General features: G+C 50.5%; 2 protein-coding genes across 5 annotated transcripts in view; one reads left to right on the forward strand and one right to left on the reverse strand.

Moving 5' to 3' along the window:
* Map3k4 (mitogen-activated protein kinase kinase kinase 4) overlaps window positions 1–1,361 on the forward strand; it is an 89,465-nt gene extending 88,104 nt beyond the window's left edge. For 2 of the 3 annotated variants that reach the window (XM_021221175.2, XM_021221176.2), the window contains one exon: window positions 760–1,257. In XM_021221175.2, the coding sequence (XP_021076834.1) occupies window positions 760–780 (21 nt within the window). In that variant the 3' untranslated portion in view covers window positions 781–1,257. Of the gene's footprint in view, window positions 1–759 lie in introns of all 3 variants that reach the window. The other variant, XM_029532978.1, reaches the window with a different exon arrangement.
* A 7,345-nt stretch (window positions 1,362–8,706) lies between these two features.
* Agpat4 (1-acylglycerol-3-phosphate O-acyltransferase 4) overlaps window positions 8,707–19,987 on the reverse strand; it is a 97,897-nt gene continuing 86,616 nt past the window's right edge. For both annotated transcript variants that reach the window (XM_029533194.1, XM_021221478.2), the window contains exons 4-9: window positions 19,150–19,311; window positions 18,733–18,886; window positions 15,652–15,754; window positions 13,378–13,453; window positions 11,779–11,977; window positions 8,707–9,328 (exon numbers count right to left, since the gene is read on the reverse strand). In XM_029533194.1, coding sequence (XP_029389054.1) covers window positions 9,234–9,328; window positions 11,779–11,977; window positions 13,378–13,453; window positions 15,652–15,754; window positions 18,733–18,886; window positions 19,150–19,311 — 789 coding nt within the window. In that variant the 3' untranslated portion in view covers window positions 8,707–9,233. The remainder of the gene's footprint in view (window positions 9,329–11,778; window positions 11,978–13,377; window positions 13,454–15,651; window positions 15,755–18,732; window positions 18,887–19,149; window positions 19,312–19,987) is intronic.

Raw genomic sequence — 19,987 nt, forward strand, 5'->3', positions numbered from 1 at the left:
GGAGTTATGTGAAGGTTGCACCTCACCTCCTGGCCCCTGGAGTTCTGTGAAGGTTGCTCCTCACCTCCCGGCCCCTGGAGTTCTGTGAAGGTTGCACCTCACCTCCCGGCCCCTGGAGTTCTGTGAAGGTTGCTCCTCACCTCCCGGCCCCTGGAGTTATGTGAAGGTTGCTCCTCACCTCCTGGCCCCTGGAGTTATGTGAAGGTTGCACCAAAGGACCACAGGTTGAGGCTGCCTGGGCTTAGGCCATCCCTTTGGCAGGCTCATCAAGGTTGGTTCGAAACACTTGCCTGGGATTTTAGGTGGGTGTTTGTGGCTTAGGGCTGGCAGTCGAGATTGCCGCAGTACCGTGGGCTGTAGTAAAGAGCGGGCACAAGTGTTGCTGGGGCAGCGTTAGGAGTGTTGGGGAGGGGGATGAGAACACTGATACGCAGCTAAGGACCCTGCACAGGAGTCCCCGATACAGGATGGGCGGGTGGAACATGGGCTCGTTTGTGGGCTGGGACAGGTGATGAAGGGACAGTGCCTCTTAGCTCTGAAACAGATGAAATATATTGCCCTGAAGGAGCTGGCCTGTGTTCAGCTCAGCCTTCCCCATAGCAGACATGCAGTAGGTCTGAGTTCCCTCATGTGTTGCAGGCTGGTGCCAGGGACCCACTCGGCCTTGCCTGTGGGCCAGAGGCCAAGCATCCGGACACAGGCAGATAAAGGAAAGGGCTCGCGCCAGCGGGGGCTCAGCGTTCTCTTGCTTCCTCACAGGTTTGCACAGATGAAGAGTGACGCTAACCAGTCCGTGGCCTAGTAGTGTGTGGACAGAATCCCGTGATCACTACTGTATGTAATATTTACATAAAGACTGCAGCAGGCGGCCTTCTTAACCTCCCAGGACTGAAGACTACACGGGTGACAAGCCTCACTTCTGCTGCTCCTGTCGCCTGCTGAGTGACAGTGCTGACGAGGTTAAAGGAGCCGTACGTTAAGTGCCATTACTACTGTACACGGGCCACTGCCTCTGTCCCCTCCGACCCTCGCGTGACTGAGAACCAACCGTGACATCAGCATAGTGTTTTTGAGCTTCTGGGGTTCAGGAGAACATGTAGTGTTATCGGGTGTCCAGGACCTGTATTTCAGCCTCCTGTTCGTTGGCTCTGACTGTGGGGCCTCCTTGTTCGAAAGCTGCAGGTTTGTTATGCAAAGGCTCGTAAGTGAAGCTAAAGAAAAGATTCTTTTTCAATAAATGGTTTATTTTAGGAAAGCTAAGTCATCGTCTGTTACTGGCTCACGGCTTAAGAGCAGGAGGGCATGCAGAGGTCTGCCCTTCCCCTCTCTGCCCTGCACTTGATTCCGCTCAGTAGAAACAGTACAACCATGCTTGCCCAGTGGGACGCTGAGCTGGGTGTGTCACAGGATAGCTCTGAGTGTGGCCCAAGGCATTTGCGGATAGCAGCATATCGCCGTGTTTAAGGTTGGGCACACCTGATCTAGGGTCAGCTCGCTGACGGGGGTGGGGTGGGCGGGTATGACACAGATGAGGGAGCTTTGATGATAGAAGGCGGCCATGCTTGGCTGTTGCTGCCTACAACAAGGTTGGCGCTTTGGTTGCTGGTGGGTGTATGGAAGGGGAACAGTGCCACCATCTCTTGATAAGCCGGCCACCATGGTTTCAGAGCATGGTTTCAAACCTGACTCAGCCAGATGTTGTCATTGATGTTTCTCTTTACCGTTGTTGTTTTTAGTGTTTGACCTTATTCCCTAAGTCTCTTTAGATCATGAGCTTGCTCCTGACAGACAGCAACCAACCCTGGCCAGGTCACTGTCAAGTGTTCTTGGTCTCTTCTACCCTGAGAATACCAGTTAGGATCTATACAGATGTTAGGACTTCATTTAAGATGTTCTTTTATAGTCTTTTAAGTGAATTTACATTATGTAAAGGGTTCACACCTGTGCTTCTATCAGAGCCGTGGAGCAGTAGAGCTATCACACAGTGTAATCCTGGAGCCTGCCTGTTGCCCACAGGAGAATTTGCCCTACCTGTCCACACCTGTCTTCCTGTAGCCCAGCTGTTCCCTGCCTGTGCTCCCTGCCTGGGATTGGCTTCTGTGCGCATCCCGAGTTATGCAGGATGGCGGTCTCTGACCTCTCTCACTTGGTAGATTCTGAGGCTGTCATGAAAGAGCACAAGACCCCACATCTTTATTTTCACTGCCAATTCCCCTTCCACTGGACACAAGTGCCACGTGCTTTTGTCCCTGGACTTGTTGGTGGGTGCTAGACTGCCCCCTGGTGGCATATTTGCTTTGCACACACAGGAGTCTGTGTGGATCTTTTCACGTCTGTTAGGAGCTAAGTGTGCAGGGCTGTGTGTCAGCCCGTGTTTTCAGAAACTTTTGAGATTTTTCTGAAGTGACCGTCATGTCATGTGTTCTTCCAGCGCTGTGAGGCGTCTGAGTCTCCATCCCATGCTGCCACTCTCTTTGACAGGCTTGCTAGTGACAGTGAAGCCAGCTTCCTTGTAATTCTGATTCCTGTTTGTCTGATGGAGAAGTTTAATCACTGTGCCCGATGGTCATTCATATATGTCTTGTCTGCATATGTATGTATGTATGGATGGATATCTATGTATTACCCGTGTGTGCACATACACATGTACATCAGTGCATACACATGTTGCAACACGTATGTGATCAAGAGAGGATAAGTTGCTGATTCTCCTTCCACCATGTGTGTCCTGGGACATTGTACTCTGGTCCTAAGATTTGGCAGCAGACCCCTTTACCCGCTGAGCTGTCTTGCTGGCCCCACTACTCTCTCCCTTTTGGAGTAAAAGCCTATTTGAATATTTTGCCAATTTTAAAATGAGGTTATTTGTCATCTTGCGGAGTTGCAAGTTTTGTTTTTTGGCATACTCTTGAGTAAACCTCCTTCAGCTAATCTGTAGCATGGACATGTCTTTCCCCAGTTTCTGGCTTAACTGGTATTTTATTTACTTTGTCACGTCTATGAGAACTAAAAAAGCTTGTATTTTTAGAAGCCCACTCACCATCTTGTTCTTGATGGCTTGTGCTTGTGGTAGAATGTCTAAGAAACCACAGACTGACCCAGCAGTTTATTTAGCTCTTAAAATAGGCCTCTTGCTCTTTAATTTTTGTATACAACAGTATTCAGAGGTCCAGGTTTTTCTCTCTGCTGAAGAGATGTCTTTGCCCTCTGTGGATCTCTTCCTGGTGCTGTGAGTGGAAATAACATCTTCATTCACATTCAGCCATTCATTGCACACAGACACGGATACAGTGATCTTTTTGTTTGTTTGTTTGTTTCAATCTTGTATCCTGTGGCCTTGCTGAGTTCATTGAAAAGTTGTGGTCGCTGCTTTTGTAGGCGCCATCCATTTATCGAGATGTGTGGCCCCGGAGCAAGAGCAGTTTCCCTCCTTCCAGGGTAAAATCTAATTGGCAGTCGTGTGAGTCCCCTTTGTACACCACTGCGTTCATTGACGACAGTCGGAGGACTTTTCCCTCCGGATGCGCAGAGGGCTTTGCTCTGTGGCTCTCATTTCTGTGGTTCTGGCTCCCACTGTAGGAAGGGCAGGGTCGCCCTCCTACCGTGAACTGGTATCTCCTCTTCCTGTGTTTCCTCAGACATGGCCCAGGTTGCTGTTCCTCGTCTTTTGGGTCCCAGTACAACTCCCTCACGTAGCCCTCGGGCTGAGCATCTGTGGAGGGTGGTTTGGAAGTTACCCTGGACGTGCTGCAGCTCTGTTCGGAATTTTACTTTAATGGATGTTAGGGTCTCCACTCAGCCTCACCAAGTCGTCTGGCTTCCTGGCAGACGGTTGTCTGCTCTCTGCCCGTCATACTCCATGTCCAGACGGCTGCTGCCTGCACAGGCTCTCGAGTCTTCTCTTTCTTTATTAGATAAAGGTCTGTCCATCTTGTCAACTTCTGGTTTCATTAATATTTTCTCTTGTTTTTCTGATCTTTATGGTTGCTTTCCTTCCATATGCTTTAGGTTTAATTTACCTATCTTTCAGAAAATTGTAAGGGTAGAAGACGCTGAAGACAAAATGCTGATGTCTAAGGGTAACTTCTCAGTAAGGAAATGGGTCGTAGCACAAACACCAAGGCTCTTTGCTGTCCCTACACTCCCCAGAGTCTGCCTGCAAGGTGCCGTCCGCAGTTGCATAGGGGATAATGGTTGGTGGTCTTGGTGGCTCCTGCTCAGCCCTGCCGTGTGGCAAGAGGACTGTCGTAGAGCAGTAGGCAGTGCAAATGGCAATGTGTGAACATGCATGGTACCTGGACACGGGCCACATCAAGTGTGTGAGGGTCAGGGGACACCTTGCAGGAACTGGTTCTTTCCTTCCAACATGTGATGAGCTCATGTCTCTTGGTGGCAGTGCCTTTACCAGCTGTTTTCTGCACACTTCATTAACTTATTTGCGCTCGACCCACTGTGTCCAATAAAGAATAAGAGGGCATGTTACAGGCAGTGCATCCTCTGTCCTTTCACTCTGTGCGACATGGAAGCCGGGCACCCTGGTCTGATAAAGTGCTTGGCAAGTGCATCCGGCCATCTAAGCACAGGCACTGCCTAGTCCCCACACCAAGTCACCCTTGTTTGACCTCCCAGAATGTAGTGACAAAGTAATCTGCAAGTCCTGTTCATCTCCTCTTCACTACCCTCCCTCCCCACCCCCCAGGTGTTTCCTCCCCTTAAAGATCACCCCTGTACTGAGTCTTAGTAACCCCCATGCCTGGGGAGTGATTGCTGTTGGCCAGGAGACACCCACCATTGCTCACCCACAGCACCTCTCTGCCCTGAAGGCCTCATCCTGGCCTTTCCTCCTTGACAGGCAAAGCAATCCAAAAATACCCATCTTAGCTCTCTCCTTCCTGCACCAGTCAGCCACGCCTATGTCTATGGGAGGCCCGCACCAACCTGGGAATTTAGATAGTCCTTCCTGAGCCTGGGGCTTCTCTCCTGCAGGGTTCTCAGCGGGCTGCTGCATTCTTTGTATTGGCCCAGAGAGCCTAACTAAGCCACTGGATTGTGTCCTTAGCTTTTCTTACTGCAAGGCCTTGGGTAGAATGGCCCCTCAAACACCACTGGGGACTGCCAGGTTTGGTTCATTTTGGAAGTCTAAAGGAATCACCACTTAAGAGCCATCACTGTACTCGCCCCCCTCACCTCCTGAATGTTGAGTACAGCGCAGACTCCAGAACTTTCAAAACTGGCTCCTGTGACTTATGGGGTATAACTGTCTTAAAGCTCTAACCCATTGCAAGCCATGCCAGGTGAAAACCTTTCCTCACACAGCTCTAGGAGATGCTGCTAGACGCTGGAAAGATGAAAGCAGGCAGCAGATGCATGTCTTTAGTCCATGCACAGTGTCAGTACTAACCAGGACCAGGCAGCAGCAGGATGGGGACCTAGTTAGTCCCCCGTTATCCCTCCGCTGCAGAAGAGCTTGGCATTGTACCGAGAGCTCAGTTATTTCAGCCTAACCCTGCTTAAGGCACTTCCCATGATGCTTTAGGAAGGAGAATGCTCAGATGATGGACATTCTGTGGTTAGGTTTCTAAGCTTGTGCCCTTTGTGTATTCAGTACTCAGAGGGGCACCTGACGAAGCCTTGGGCCCCGGTAGCTCTCCCAGCGTCACATGACTTCCTAAAGAAGCACGCTATTTAGGTGGCATATTTGTATGCTGTGTTCTTGACCAAAATAATAACTTTAGTCAGATATCATGAAGCAGGCCCTTTGCTGGTTGGTAACCAGTGCCATGAGCAACATTGGGTGTCTGGGACCCTGCAATGGTCCAGTGATTCTCTCAGGCCTTTGACGGCTCTTGTCATGGCTGGCGCAGGGTAGATCAAAGCACGGTTTAGCTTTTGGCTAAATTTTAAGTGAGGACACACTTTTGCAGAGTCAGTGTGCGCATGCTGCTGAGGACATGATCAGTTAGGGCTGGCGTGGTTATGCAGTGCACGTGAGGTGTTGGTGGGCACCAGGCAGACCTGGGGTTCTGTGCTGATGGAGCCCCCTGCCTTCCTGACTTGTCTGTAGACAGAGGAACTATGTCTACAAAGCCAGCTAATACACTGCCTGCTATACACTCTGAAGGTCAGTTTGGAGCCTCGTTCATTCTAATAATAAAGGAAACAGTCTCCATCGAAGTCTGGGAAAGCGTTTTTTAGAAAATTGCCCTGTTATGGGTAGCAATTTCTGACATCTTCAAACACTAGATGTTTACCTATATGAGGAAGAATCCCGACAACAAATGTGCACACAGCTGCCTGAGCTCATAAGTGATTGTTTGGAAGAGGCAAAGACAGGTCTGAGAGGCCCTGGCTGTCACTGGTGGACATCCCATTTGAGCACCGCGGGTCTGCAGGGACAGCAAACCATACAGACCTTGAAAGGGGAGCCACGCTCACCTCTGTGTAGACACTGGGGCCTTTCAGAGTAGTCTCTGGGTCCTGAGGCCACGATTGGCAGCCCCTGTCACCATGGCTCAGCCTTGCCTGTGCCGTGCACTAAGTCGTGACTGAGCCTGAGGTGTCAGAGAGGCAGCCAGTGCCAACCCGTCACCATCTGTTCTACTTCGCTCTCCAGTCTTCAGACCACTTGAGACATTAAACTTAGGAAGTGCTTTCCCACTGTGCCGTGGGGGAGAATAGACGGCCAGGAGGCAGCCTCAGACACAGGGCCATCCATCTTTCCCCCTTCAAACTCCAACTCTCAGCTACAAGTCCCGACAGCACTCTGCCTTCCTCCAGACTGTCCTGGTCCTGCAGGGGGCTTGCTAAGCCCAGGGGCCACTCTCCCCCACCCCAGCCCCTCTCACGCCCCTGCTTAATTTTTATTCTGGCAGGTGTCCGGAACATACATAGTGCTTTGGTGGTGCCTCGTCTATTCCAGAGGACCCAGTGGCCAGCTCTATCCGCTGCCTTTATGGACAAGCTCAGAAGCCTGTGTTGAGCCTACTCTGTCCCACTCTTCCTGGTACTGGAAGCTGCCTGTGACCAGTTTGAGCTGAACAGTTACCACTGGAATTAATATTGTGATCTATCCCTTTGACCCCAGTGAGCATAAAGAAAGATGCAGATGTTGTAGCGTTTTGAACATCCTCTTCTCTTTCCCAGGTTTTGCTCAATTTAGAAGTGAAGGAGTCAAGATGTATTCCAGGTCTGTGTTAGCATATGGAAAGAAAATGACTTTCTGAAAAACTAACGGGGTAGGCCCTCAGTGAGCCTCAGTTCTCCCTGTGGTCATCCTGCCAAGATTTTTTCGGAGGACACTGCAGACTCCCCCACTCTGCATCAAGGGAATAGGCTAGGGACAGGGACAGGTCATGCCAGCACGGAGTCAGCTTGAGGCACAGGTTGCCAGGGTCCCCTCAAGCCCCTTGTCCCCCTTTTGTGTTCTAAGGCCACTCAGAACACCACTACCTAGTCAGTCAGTCTTCCTAAAATGTCTATGACCTGCCACCAAAGTCCAGGTCAAAACCAGAGAGACGTGAGTGTTGTACCACTGTCTGGTTCTCGCCAGGTACTTTGAGAAGTCACAGCTCAGAAGCCACCTTCCATTCCTTCACCTGATTTATCCAACGATCCTACATTCTCAGGGTGAGCCTCACCACACCCTTGCAGCAATCCAAGGGCTGAATATCATTCCCATTTTACAGATGGGCAGTTAGGCCCATGGAGGTCAGTAGGCTGGATGGCCTAGATTGAATACTTAGGTGACCAAGCTGCAGAGTTCAGTGAGGGTAAGCTGTGCTTGCTCAGGTCCCAGCTAAAGTGGCCTTAGGATCCAGGGAAGGCCTACAGGGCCTCATGGCAGGGCAGATGTACCCGGCTCAGCACCTTGTGGGAACTCAGCCTCCATGGGCTCTTGACTCTGGCTCACAAAAACATGGTGTTCTGATTTCTGTAAGCTCGGACTCATCTGTGCTGTCCCTTAACAGAGAGGGCTCTAGACCTCAGGTCACCTCTTGGCTCTTCAAGGTCCTAGACACACATGACTATGTATGGCTGCGGTTTGATGTCATAGTGCACAGATATTTAAGTCTGCAGTGACTCTGGACAGGATGTGCATTTGTGGACCCTATGGGCAGCTTTTCTAGTAGGGGGTTGTACCAGGCGGTGTGTAGCTGCACGGGAGAAGGACATCTGTCCAAGCGCTGGAGCTTCTCCGTCTCGTAACTGATCCCTTTCAGAATGTCGCTATCTTCTTTCTTCTTGTTTTGTTTGCATCTGGCCTCTGCTGACCACCCTTAGTCTGCGAATGTCTGCCACAGGCTATTCTACAAAGACTGCTGAGAAGAGCGCACACACACACACACACACACACACCCCTTTGTGTTATAACAGGAGTCAACCAAAAACTCAGTGTGTGGGAGAACAGAGCCTCCAGATTGGGCTCACCTATGGAATGTGTTTTGAGTAGCACCTGGCTCCTGGGTACCACAGGAGAGCTGGAAAGGGGTGTGATGCCATTCTGTAAAGTGCCCCTGCCCTTGCTTCGAGGGCTACCCCACTCCTGTGACTGTTTCTGATGTTTTCATAACTTTCTGTTTCAAAGCTTAAGACCTTCAAGACTAGACTCTGTGTCTCAAGGAAGCGCTCGGCTGGTCTCCCAGCATCCTTGTCTTCACTCCGCCCACATCTGGGATTTGTGTAAACACTTGCCACAGACAACCCAGACAAACACTTTAATTCTTTTTCTTATTTGGAGGCATAATTTAGTCATCTTACCCAAAAGCACTTTTCACTCCGTCTCCGGCAATCGAGGGTTAGAGAAGACGCAGCACCACGGGGGTGACAGGAACACCTTCCCTTCCACCCTAACCCTGCCCTTCCCTGCAGCCTCACAGACCCTACTGTCACAGGGTCACAAGTGCACACGCAACCACACACCCACTCTTCTCACACACTCTCTCTCTCTCTCTCTCACACACACACACACACACACACACACACGCACACGTGTGTGCAACTGAAAAGAGACATAATCAAACCCACTATATCACACAGGGAGGAGGGGAGGGGGAAAGGTCTAAAACCGTCTTCATTTCCCATCCAGTGCTGAGGCAAAACTCTGTGACCAGAGGGGCTGTGGTTTCTGTTTGTCCCAGCAAGGGCGCCCCAGTCTCCATCACTGAGCCCTGCTACAAAGGCTAAGCAGAGGCCAATGGTCCCCCACGGTTCCCTTTGGAGGTGACTTTCCCACATCAGTCCGTTTGTTTCCTTTTGTTGTCGATGTTGCCGTAGGCAGAGCCCTTGTCGATTTCTGTCACACCAATCATCCATCGAACTCCCATGGAGGCTGCAGGAAACAGGGACGAGCAGTTAGAATCCCAACACACCCCAGGAGCACTCTGCCAACAGGAGCCGCTAGGAGGCTGTTGGCTCCAAAATGCAAGTGAGTCTGAGGGACCATTTGACCCCAGCTTTGGGCATTCCTCTGCAGCTGAAGGGGAAACAGGCTGCTCTGTGGGGAGGAGGATGTGGGAAACAGAGTTGCACAAGCAGCACACACCTGTCCACAGAGTTCCCAGAATTCTCTGCTTTCAGCACCGCTTTCCAAGGCAAAAATGGTTCTTTGAGACTGTGGGGCAATGGCCTGGGGGGTGGGGCTTTGTGAGGATGCAGGCACTGAATACCCACACAACTCCACCATTGGTTGGACTGGCCACAGAGAGCAAAAATCGCTGGCCCCTGGAGCCCTTGCTCTCTGAAACTTCGGCCGTCAGAGAATGTGCTGGACCCATCTGGGAATTTACGGAGCCACCAGATGCTCGTTTGGAAACTACCCTGTAAGCAGTACCTCTGGAGGTAAGGGTCATTGAGCCTCTTGTGTGCCCTCTTAATCACTGAACACACAGCCTACAGATGCTGTTTATGGTACAGCGGGCAAGCGAGCAGATGCAGCCCCCAAATTATGGTGTATGTCATAAAGCTGTAGCATCACGTTCCCTATATAGGCTGCCACGAAAGACCATGCAGTGGACAAGGACACAGAGGCCAGCCTGTGCACATGAAGAGGTGTCTGGAGGGACACCTGTGGAGAGGCTGAGATGTAAGGCCTGACCCAGTTCCGGCCCTCGGGTGGAGTGTCTCGTCAGCAGAAGGGACGTAATAGGAAACGGTAAGAGATGTGGACTCTGGTCCAGAGGCCTCAGGAAGTAGAGGGGTGCTGGAACAGTGCAGTTCAGGGGAAACGTAGGACCGGAGGCGGGGTGCAAACGTGTCAGCAAGGACACAAGGTCACTTCTGGGACAATTTCTCAGTGACCACAGCACCCCAGGTGGAGTGCTTGGGCTCCTGGGTACTTACTTCACACCTACGAGAGCCCTTTCCCTCTTATTTAAGGAATATAGCTGTCTGCCCCAGAGGACATGGCCCTCCTTTGAGGGCCAGCCAGCTAGTAAAAGCAGAGATGGGATTCCTCCTTCCCAGGATCCAGTTCAGAACCTAAAATTAGTGGTCCTGATGCAGACAGACTGGCTCGTGTGCTGAATGTGTCAAGGAGCTTACAGGGTACCAAGTTTTGATTTTTTTTTTTTTTTTTTTTTTTTTTTTTTAAAAAGTGGTTCAGAAGATGCACCTGGTGCAGTGGTTCTCAACCTGTGGGTCATGACCCCAAATGACCCTTTCATAGGGTCAACTAAGACCATTGGAAAACTCAGATATTTACACTGTAATTCATAACAGTACCAAAACCACAATTATGAAGGAGCGAGGGAAACAATTTTATGGTTAGGGGTCACTACAATATGAGGGTCTGTATTACAAGATGAGGGTCACAGCATTAGGGAGGTTGAGAATCTAGTGGCCCTGATTCTTAAGACTGCAGTAGTCACTAAGAGACACTGTTAGCCCCAGGCTCCACATGGGAGTCTGTCCTGGGACACTTCCGACTTCAGCCCAGAGACCACAGTACTTTGTTTCAGAGAAATGGCCAGCCTGATCGGGACACGGACACCTGTCACCTGGCCTGGCCTGGCCTGGCCTGTGCCATTTTTTTCTGTTTTTTTTTTGTTTTTTTTTTTTTTTTTGGTTTTTTTCGAGACAGGGTTTCCTCTGTATAGCCCTGGCTGTCCTGGAACTCACTCTGTAGACCAGGCTGGCCTTGAACTCAGAAATCCGCCTGCCTCTGCCTCCCCAGTGCTGGGATTAAAGGCGTGCGCCACCACCGCCCGGCCGCCATTTTTTTCTCAATCATGGAAAAGCTGAAGCTGCCCATGCTCCCATAAGCCTCAGAATCAGGCCTGGCCTTCAGGTACCAAGGGAATGTCACGCCCAGGTGCCACCAGGTGAATAACTTTGTGGAGAATGAAGAAGGCACTTTCTAAGCCTCCTCATTCTGCCTAGTCACCTGGTTACAGCGGAGGAGTCCCTTAGGGAGGGTCCCATGTCTGCTTCCAAGGCAAAGAGCCAACAACTAGGTCTCTCAAGACCCATGTCATGTTTCCCTCTAGAAGGCAGAGCCAGCAGAGCTGTCTGCAGAGGGTGGGCAAGCAGGACTCCAGTCCTGAGAGGAGTTTAAAGAATCGCCTCACCATCTGTTTGGGGTGGGGGGACAGCAAGGGGACTCCAGCTCCATGTCACACCACACGGACTGGCGGTTCCACCAGGCGCATGTCCAGACCGCAGACAGCACTGTGAGGCTGGCCCTCATGGGTGCCACTCAGCCTGCAAGGAGCACCTCCTGACACACATCTGGTACCCGCCAAGCATGCCAGCTTCGCGTTGAGCCTCTGGCTCTGCACTCACCCATACAGAAGATGAGGACCAAGCTGGCCAGCGTCACCGAGGAACCACTGCTGACCATGCTAACAAGGAACTGGAAAAAGGGGTAGAGCAGCAGCGACGCCCAGAACAACCAGTTGACCAGAGACCAGAGCCGCCGTGGGGGAACCCAGGGAGTCTCTGGGAAGACCCCTGTCCTGTAGTATTCGTCCTGAAAGGCATCCTGAGGGTCAGAGAAAAGAGCCTCAGACACGGTGCAGGGTTCCAGGGGGTGCCTGCTGGTCCCTTACAGAAAGGAGTGTGTGGGCAGCTGCTGGGGACTGTCAGGGCAGCTGGCGTCCCCTTCCTCCAGTGTCACACAGAGAGACAGCTGCCATATCCTTCCCGTGGGCACAACTGAGGAGCTCCAGCTTGGGGCTGGCTATCCTTGGTCGTGCTCACTGTACCTAGGCTCCGAGGAAGCATAGCAGGACAGTGTGGTGGGCTGAAAGATCATTAAGCTCCTCCCACACATAGCCAAGGATACACTGTCCGTCTGGCCTCTCAACACGCTGGTTCCCATCAGCCTGTCTGTGGTCTTCGGAGACTGGATGACAAAGAGCAAGGGGCCTGCAAGGTACTGTTCACAGGAAGTGCCAGCCCTTGCTTGGGACGATGTCCATGAGGTCAAGTTGGGGCAATGATAATTAGGTTCTCCTTGCATCCTGCTTACATCTCGGGAAGGGAGGAGGCTGTGTAAAACCAAGCCAAGCAGGGAGAGCTGGAGAGCTGGACCAGGAAAGGTAAGGGGACCTTGCAGGACCAAATTGAAGTGACGGAGTTTACTCAGGAACAGTCAAGACCGCATCTGTCATTGAAGTGAGCCCTCCCATAGGGGAAATGCGTCTGGGCGATAGGCATGGGGAAGACCCCAGGACTATGGGACCGCTGACTTCAGTAACCAGTAGACTGTCCTATGTTGTCTGTGCCGGGTGAAGGGGATTCTGGGAACAAGGAGGCTCTCTCTCTCTCTCTCTCTCCCCCTTGTCTCATTGAGCTTGCTTATGTCAACTGTCCTCCATAACTGTGCTGGATGGCTGGCCCTGACTCTGTGACAGGGTGGAAGGAAAATAGTAAGCAGCTCAGAGAAATAAAAATGTGGACACCCTTAAGAACATGTGGACAGTCAGTGGACCATTTCCAGCAGAACGACTATGTTTATGCCGGGGAATAGAGATGCCTGGATAGGTGGACAGGAAGAGGAAGCCAGAAGCTCATCTATGAACAGGGAGCTCCGTTGAGAACTCTGGCATGGCTGTCATTCAGGTGATTCCTCCATGGAGGATGCTTGCTGCTGGTCTTTCCCCTCCTTTTGATTACTGCATGGCAATATGCCTACTCACTTGAAACCCATCTGGCCAGCTGTTGCTTCTTCTTTGGACCCCACAGAACAGCCATTACTAATCTCCTGTTGGTCCACTACACGCACGTGATGGTTTTACTTTCTGTGAGGCCACCGACAATGTATTCCGCTATGTTCTTCCAGTGCTTGACATGTTGTTCCTTAGGGACACCAATAACCGGCTCCCGGTGCCCACCCGTGAGAACGGCATCTTGAACCCTAAACCCCGCAGGTGCACCCACCTTCTCCTGGTAGAGCTTGTGTAGCCAGGCAGAGCATTTGTCCTCATCCTCAGGGATGTCCTCCATGGGGATCCTCCTGCAAAAAGCAGAGAGCAGTAGCTGAGAGAGAACCAACCAGGCCAGTTTCTAAGTGACAGTTTTGGCTACAGGCTAAGTAAGCCCTGTGGAGGAGGCAAAGGGGAGCAGTCCATGGGCCAGCAGAACCAAGGAAGGGTCAAGTCAGTGACAGATGCTGTCAGGAGTGGGGGATCTGCCTTTCTCCTTCTTCCACCTCCCCAAACCCAACATTGCTTCCGCCTGAGAGGACAGTGCTGCCTCGTGTTCCTTGTGACAGGGGCAGAATCCATGCATGCGGGACAACACACGAGGACTTTCTTCAATCAAGGAGCAACAGTAATGGTGGACCATCTTGCACGCAGCTCCTTTGCCCTCAACTGGGGCACGGCCACGTTGAGGCAGATGCTGGAAGGTCAGGCATGTGAGAAGGGCATCAAGACAGAATAGAGACCTCTGAGTTACTCCGCCCAGGAAATGAGCTCATTGGCTGGCTGGCTGGCTGTCAGGCTGGACTGGCAAGGGTGGGAGGCTTATCCATTAGCAAAGAGCCCACCTTGAGCAGAGAGAAGTAATTTTCAGAGTCCCCTCTTCATATGCTCTCGGATTACTGGCTCTTCAAAGATGACGTTTCGAGGATGTCTGCTTTGGTCCATGGACAACTTGTTTGTCACAATTTCCCAGGAGATATTTCACACCTCAGTGTGCCCAGAAACTTATTAGTAAGGGCGCTGAAGCCTCTCTGAATGTACCCTTTGACCTTTACGGTTCCTGCGTGTTTCCACGAAATCGACATTTCTCTTTGCTCTTTGTGCTTCCGATTGCGAGTAAGCTCACCAAAAAAGTTCGCACGGCCTTGCGAAGGTGTCTCTGCACGTGGACAGCTGGAGCTGAGGCAGTTTTAAGCATGTGCTGGACAGTAGTGCCCTAGATGTGCTAATTCTTTATATGGCACTGTAGTATTTACTGAAGAATGTCCCATTTGTATTAAGTGGGTTACTACATACAAACAGGTGTGTTGGGCCCCATAAGGACTCTTCCCTGGTCGCCATGAACGCTTGCTGGCCTTCATAGATGAACTTGAAAGGATCACAGTTAGCTGTGTACTCTACTCCTGTTCCCACATATACTCCAGAAAACTACAGTTACCAACCTCCTCCCCTCCCAGCCCTTGTGGATGTCAAATGATCTTGCACCCTACGAGAATCCTGCTGAGTGTCAAAGGAACTCCAGAGAGAAAGGACCCACTCTATCTCTGGTAGTGGGAGCAGGGGGACGGAGGTCGTCTTGAGGAGCTTCTTGGGTGGCAATGGTGCCTTTGTGTCTGCCATACATTGAGCAATATGGCAGCCTGTGCCAGCGTCATTAGAAGGAAAAAAAAACAAAAAAAAAAAAAAAAACAAAAAACTGATGGTGCTTCTTCCTCATTTTGTGGAAAAGCTGGAAGCAGCTCCGGGGAGTTGACACAGGCTGTCAGTCCACAAATGCATTTGTAGATTTAGACATTTTGAGTGACGTGACAGAGTGCTTAGCCGTTGGGATTTTATCACGGTGTACTGGGATTTGGCATCTGAAGGGGTCTTTACCCAGAAAGCTCTGTGCCATCTGTCTGTTTGTATGTGAATGTCTCAGGGGCTCTTGGATAGCCTTCAAGATGACTATGGCATAGGGAACCCGCGCCACCTGACCCAACAAAGACTGGGTTTTAGTGCACTGATTTGTTGAGCAAATGGCCCTGTGACTTCCTGTCTGCTACATCTTCCCATTGTCATTGCACTAGTTTTGGTGACATTCTGGAGATCAAGGGTCGCATTGTGGAAGCCATTAAGCAAGCAATAATAATAATAATAATATTAATAATAGAAAAGAAAGAAAAAAATTGGCTTGTCTTTGCAAAGAGCACATCCATCTTCATCTTTGTAGGAAACATGTCGGCAAAGAAAACTGACAGTGAGTACTGGGCTCTGTCTGCCCAGAGCTCCAAGAGAGGAGTGAGGCAAGCTGAGCCAAGCCAGTTAACAGATTCCAAGGAGCTGGAAGGGAAGGCATCCTATCCTCCCCAGGGTGTGCAGTAAGTGTGCTGTGCCTCCTGAGTTCATAATATAAATAACTGGAGAGAAGTTCAATGGGAAGCAGGTGTTTCTGGAGGCTGGACTCCTTGCCCTTTAGCACTGAGAAACAAGCCCTCCCTTTTCTAGGAAGGAAGTAGAGCCAACTTACCTAACGTAGCAGTCAGCGTGATATTTCTTTCCATTTAAGACTCCCAGCAGTGTTGGGTTTTCATTGTTTCTGAAATTGAGTGTACAGTCATACACAGCTGGGACTATAAGACAAGACAAACAAGGCAGTATATAGCAGGTGAGGCCGGTTCTGCTTGGTAGTCACACACACACTGGAAGACACACACGCCGTAACCCGTCTACCAGTGACATGCGTGATAGAGACCTCTTCCTTGGGTTTTTCTAGATTGTTCACCCACTCTACATTGAACATGTATCATCTTTTGTAATCAGAAAGCCAACTGTAAGTGAGTCATGGAAACAAGAGTAATTCCTGTGGTCATGTGGGCTTTAAAGCAGTCATGACTGACTGTTAATCCAATACTGATAAGAACGCTAATAAGCGAATTTCTAGTAGGCAGAGCCTACTGTAGTCACAAATACCGATATTTGGACAAATATGGGTAGAAGATGAACTAGGTTCATCTAAGGATGTGTCTGTTATAGAATGATAGCCATCGGGCTGGAGAGATGGCTCAGCAGTTAAGAGCACTGACTGCTCTTCTGAAGGTCCTGAGTTCAAATTCCAGCAACCACATGGTGGCTCACAACCATCCGTAACGAGATCTGGCGCCCTCTTCTGGAGTGTCTGAAGACAGACAGCTACAGTGTACTTACATATAATAAATCTTAAGAAAAAAAATGATAAACATCATTTATAAAGTTCTCAAATACCATTTTCTTTTTTTTTTTTTTATAAAAGACTTGTTTTGTAACAATGTGGGTGCATATCTATGTGGGCGTATGTACACACGAGACCAGAAGAGAGCATTGCATCCCCTGTTGCTGGATTTACAGGCAGTTGTGAGCCACCAGATCGCGGTAAGAACTGAATTCCAGTCTTCCGCAAGTGCATTAAGCACGGTATCTGCTAAGCCATCTCTGCAGGCCCAGTGTAACCCTTTCTGTGAGCATTTTTGTACCCTCCCAAAATGAAGCAGCCACAAAGCCAAGGTGTTACAGCTAAATCCTGGAGGGAAAAGGTAGAGACCAATAGTCCTATTCAGTGGTAACTCCTTGGGGTAACCTATCCCCGCACACCCTCCACGTGGTCAAAAGGCAACACTAAGATTGACATTGTGTAGTTATGCAGATGATTGGTTAAAAGTAAACTGAGACCTTGCCTTCTATGCTAATGTGTGGGTGTAACCCTGATGCTGATTGGTTCAGAGTAAGTAAACTTTGAGACCTCGCCCACTATGCTAATGTGTGGTGTAACCCTGATGCTGATTGATTCAGAGTGAGTAAACTGTGAGAACTCGCCCACTATGCTAATGTGTGGTGTAACCCTGCCGCTGATTGGTTCAGAGTGAGTAAGCTGTGGAACTTCGCCCACTATGCTAATAAACCTTTTTGTATCAGGAAGGAGGAATGGCTTTTGATGAATAAGGAGCTGGAGGCTGGAGCTGCGGGAGGAACAGAGCAAGGAATCTGGATGGATAGCTCAGGAGACTGCGCCCAGCAGAAAGGGTAACAGGCTTCTAATACAGATGTCTCTATTTCTTTATTATGAAAGCCCAAGTGCGAGCCCTAAAAGCCCCTGCAACAGTAACTTATCCTATAAGCACATTCCAAGTTATCTCGTCGGCATATTCCACATTCTATCCAACCTTGCTGCGGGAGCCCTGGGACCCAGCTCAGGCTACAGAAATGCTTATTGGATCAAAGAACGGGTGATTTAATGACAGAAGCAAGTGGGTAGAATGTGTAAAAACACGGTGGAAACAGATGGCAGCAGAGAAAGGCAGAAATCAGTGTGGCTGGGTGTGGCTCCCACAGCCGCCTTTTCCCAGCAGTGGGAAGTTTGCTTAGCTGCATCATGCAATCTTCCAGACCTAGGTGTTCTGGAGAGTGGACTTACGACGCCATCATCACACAGGGCTGAGGTGACAGCTGCCAGTTACATGTGCAGGCAGAGCCCACTGTACTAACGATGATATGATCCTGACCCTGGCCTGACAGCTTTACACGTCTGCAGTTAGTTAGTAAAAGTAGCGGGGGAGTCACAGAAATTGTAAACCATCCCTGGATCACTTGGAAATATGAAGAACAAGGATTCAAATGTTATAAAGTCACCATTCGCTTCTTTCCCCTGATGCCTAACCCCGCTACAGGTCTATAGGTCCACTATATTTCTCAGTGGGAAGGGGTCTGTCCCCATGCTGGCTTGCAGGGCTGTCTAGAGGCACTGTCTTTAAAGGCCCAACCACTGTCCCTGTCATTGGTGGGCTCTGATGCCTAAAGTGGGCACAAGCCCAGAAGATATTTAACCTGTTGGTGCCTTTGGTGTCCATGGGGGCTAAGAACGTCCCCCTCACAAGAGATAAAGACAAGGCTACAGAAGCACAGAGCCAGAAGCCACATCTGACCTGCCTCTGGCAACAGAGAGGGCCAGCTTGGCCCACCTCTTCCTCTAGGACAAAGCATTTTTATTTGGCATGCCTAACACATGAAGCTCTACGAAGGCCTGCCCAAGCTCTGTGGTGCCTTCACACTTGAAGCAGTGTCCGATCCCATCCAGCCCAGGTAAAAAGTCAAGCCTCCTTTGAAGCCGAAGACCCAGGGAGTAAGAGATATGAGAGAAAGGGCTTACATACGAAAACAGGAAACGTGTTTTAAACGGAAGAGAAAGGTTAAAGAGGAAATGGAAGAAGAAGCCATGTCAGAATGCCAGTGGCAACTGACCACTGCCACCGCTACCTGCTTTTTATCTACACTGGCTTAAGACTCCAGACTCATGGGTCAGATGCCATAGAGGACAGGTCAGATCATCTACAGGTGATTGTCAGCAACAGACAAACAAGAGATGGCCTCAAAGACTGCAGCTCCATGGCCTGGCCATCTCAGGGGTCCTCCAGGGAGCCTGCACTTTCTGCACTCACAGTGCAGTGCCACCACTGACCAGCAGAGGGAAGTATTCACTGAGATGCAGAACTGTGAGGTGCCCAGTGAGACCAGAACCTGCCTCTTGTCCCAGGTCCCACCTAGCCTCAAAGATGCCCTGTTTAGCCAGCATCCTTACCAACATCCCGCAAGCACTTCACAGTGATGGCGAAGCCTTTGGTGCGCGGCAGCAGGTGGTGCTTGAGGCTGGGCAGCCCCTTGGCTTGGGCCACCTGCATACTGATTTGGTGTTTCTTCTCTGTGAAACGTGTGCCCTCACAGTGGATCAGGAACTGAAAAGCAAAAGATAATGGTCACACAGGAGGCTCCCACGCTCACACAACCCCAGGCTCAACCAGAGGCCACAGTGCCAAAGAAGTTCATAGTCACACTTGACGCCAGGTCAGCCCCCAAAGTGTCCTCAGGTCATATGTCATTCCAGGCCACACTCAGTTCTGTGGTCACCCACAAAACAGTCCTAAAGTGACTCCTATGTGTGGTAGCCACACAGAATTCCACAGGAGCCAGACAGCACACGGCTCTTTTGCCTACGTACCAGATACTTCTCTGGGTAGTCCCGGAGGTGCAGCAGGCTCTTGGCAACCGTCTGCCTATCTTGCTCCCACTTGCGCGTGCAGAAGATCATTTCCACAAAGTACCACATCCAGCCAATGATTGGGACATAAGCCAGTTCTTTCTTGGCCAGGACTTTGGAGTTCTGAAATAGAGGAAGAACCTCAGGGTGTCTGTGAAGGAGACATAGCTCTTGGAGCTCTTAGGGGGAAGGAATGGCCAGCCATACTAAAGGCTACAAAGCCAAAGCCTTTGGGCTTGGAGTCCTTCCTCTGTCCCACTGTAGTAACTCATCCCTGGGTGGGCTGCTCCATGGACAGGGGTCTGCGGATAGATGCTTGAGGATACTCTCTCATGGACCACAGCCCTCCTGGATGATTGGCATCTGTGTGTGCACCAAGCCCAGCCTAAAGTCCCGTCTGGCAAGTCTGTAGAATGCCATCCCACAGAGCAACCCATCAGCAAAGCCACTGAGTTCGTACAGGCAAGGCCACCAAGATTCATAACATGACAGACTAGGGAGCAGAGACCAGCAGAGTTTGGAGGGGGGCATAGCTGACATGGGGAGCGGGGGAAGCTGGGAAGTCAACTTGGCTCAAATGGATGCTCTTATTCACCTCTGCCACTCATCTCTGAGGCTGGAAATAGCCAAACTCCTCAGGCCAGGGTAGCTGTGGTTAGTCCCCAGCAACTGCCCCATGACCACACTGTGTGGGCACCAGGGGTGGGGTGGGGGAACTTGGGATGTAATGAGGCAAGAAGTCAGGGAGATGCAAAATGACTCTTACCTTGCCGGACTTGTGTGTGTGTGTGTGTGTGTG

The sequence above is a fragment of the Mus pahari genome, chromosome 21 (genome assembly GCF_900095145.1).
Source record: "Mus pahari chromosome 21, PAHARI_EIJ_v1.1, whole genome shotgun sequence".
Lineage (NCBI taxonomy): Eukaryota > Metazoa > Chordata > Mammalia > Rodentia > Muridae > Mus > Mus pahari.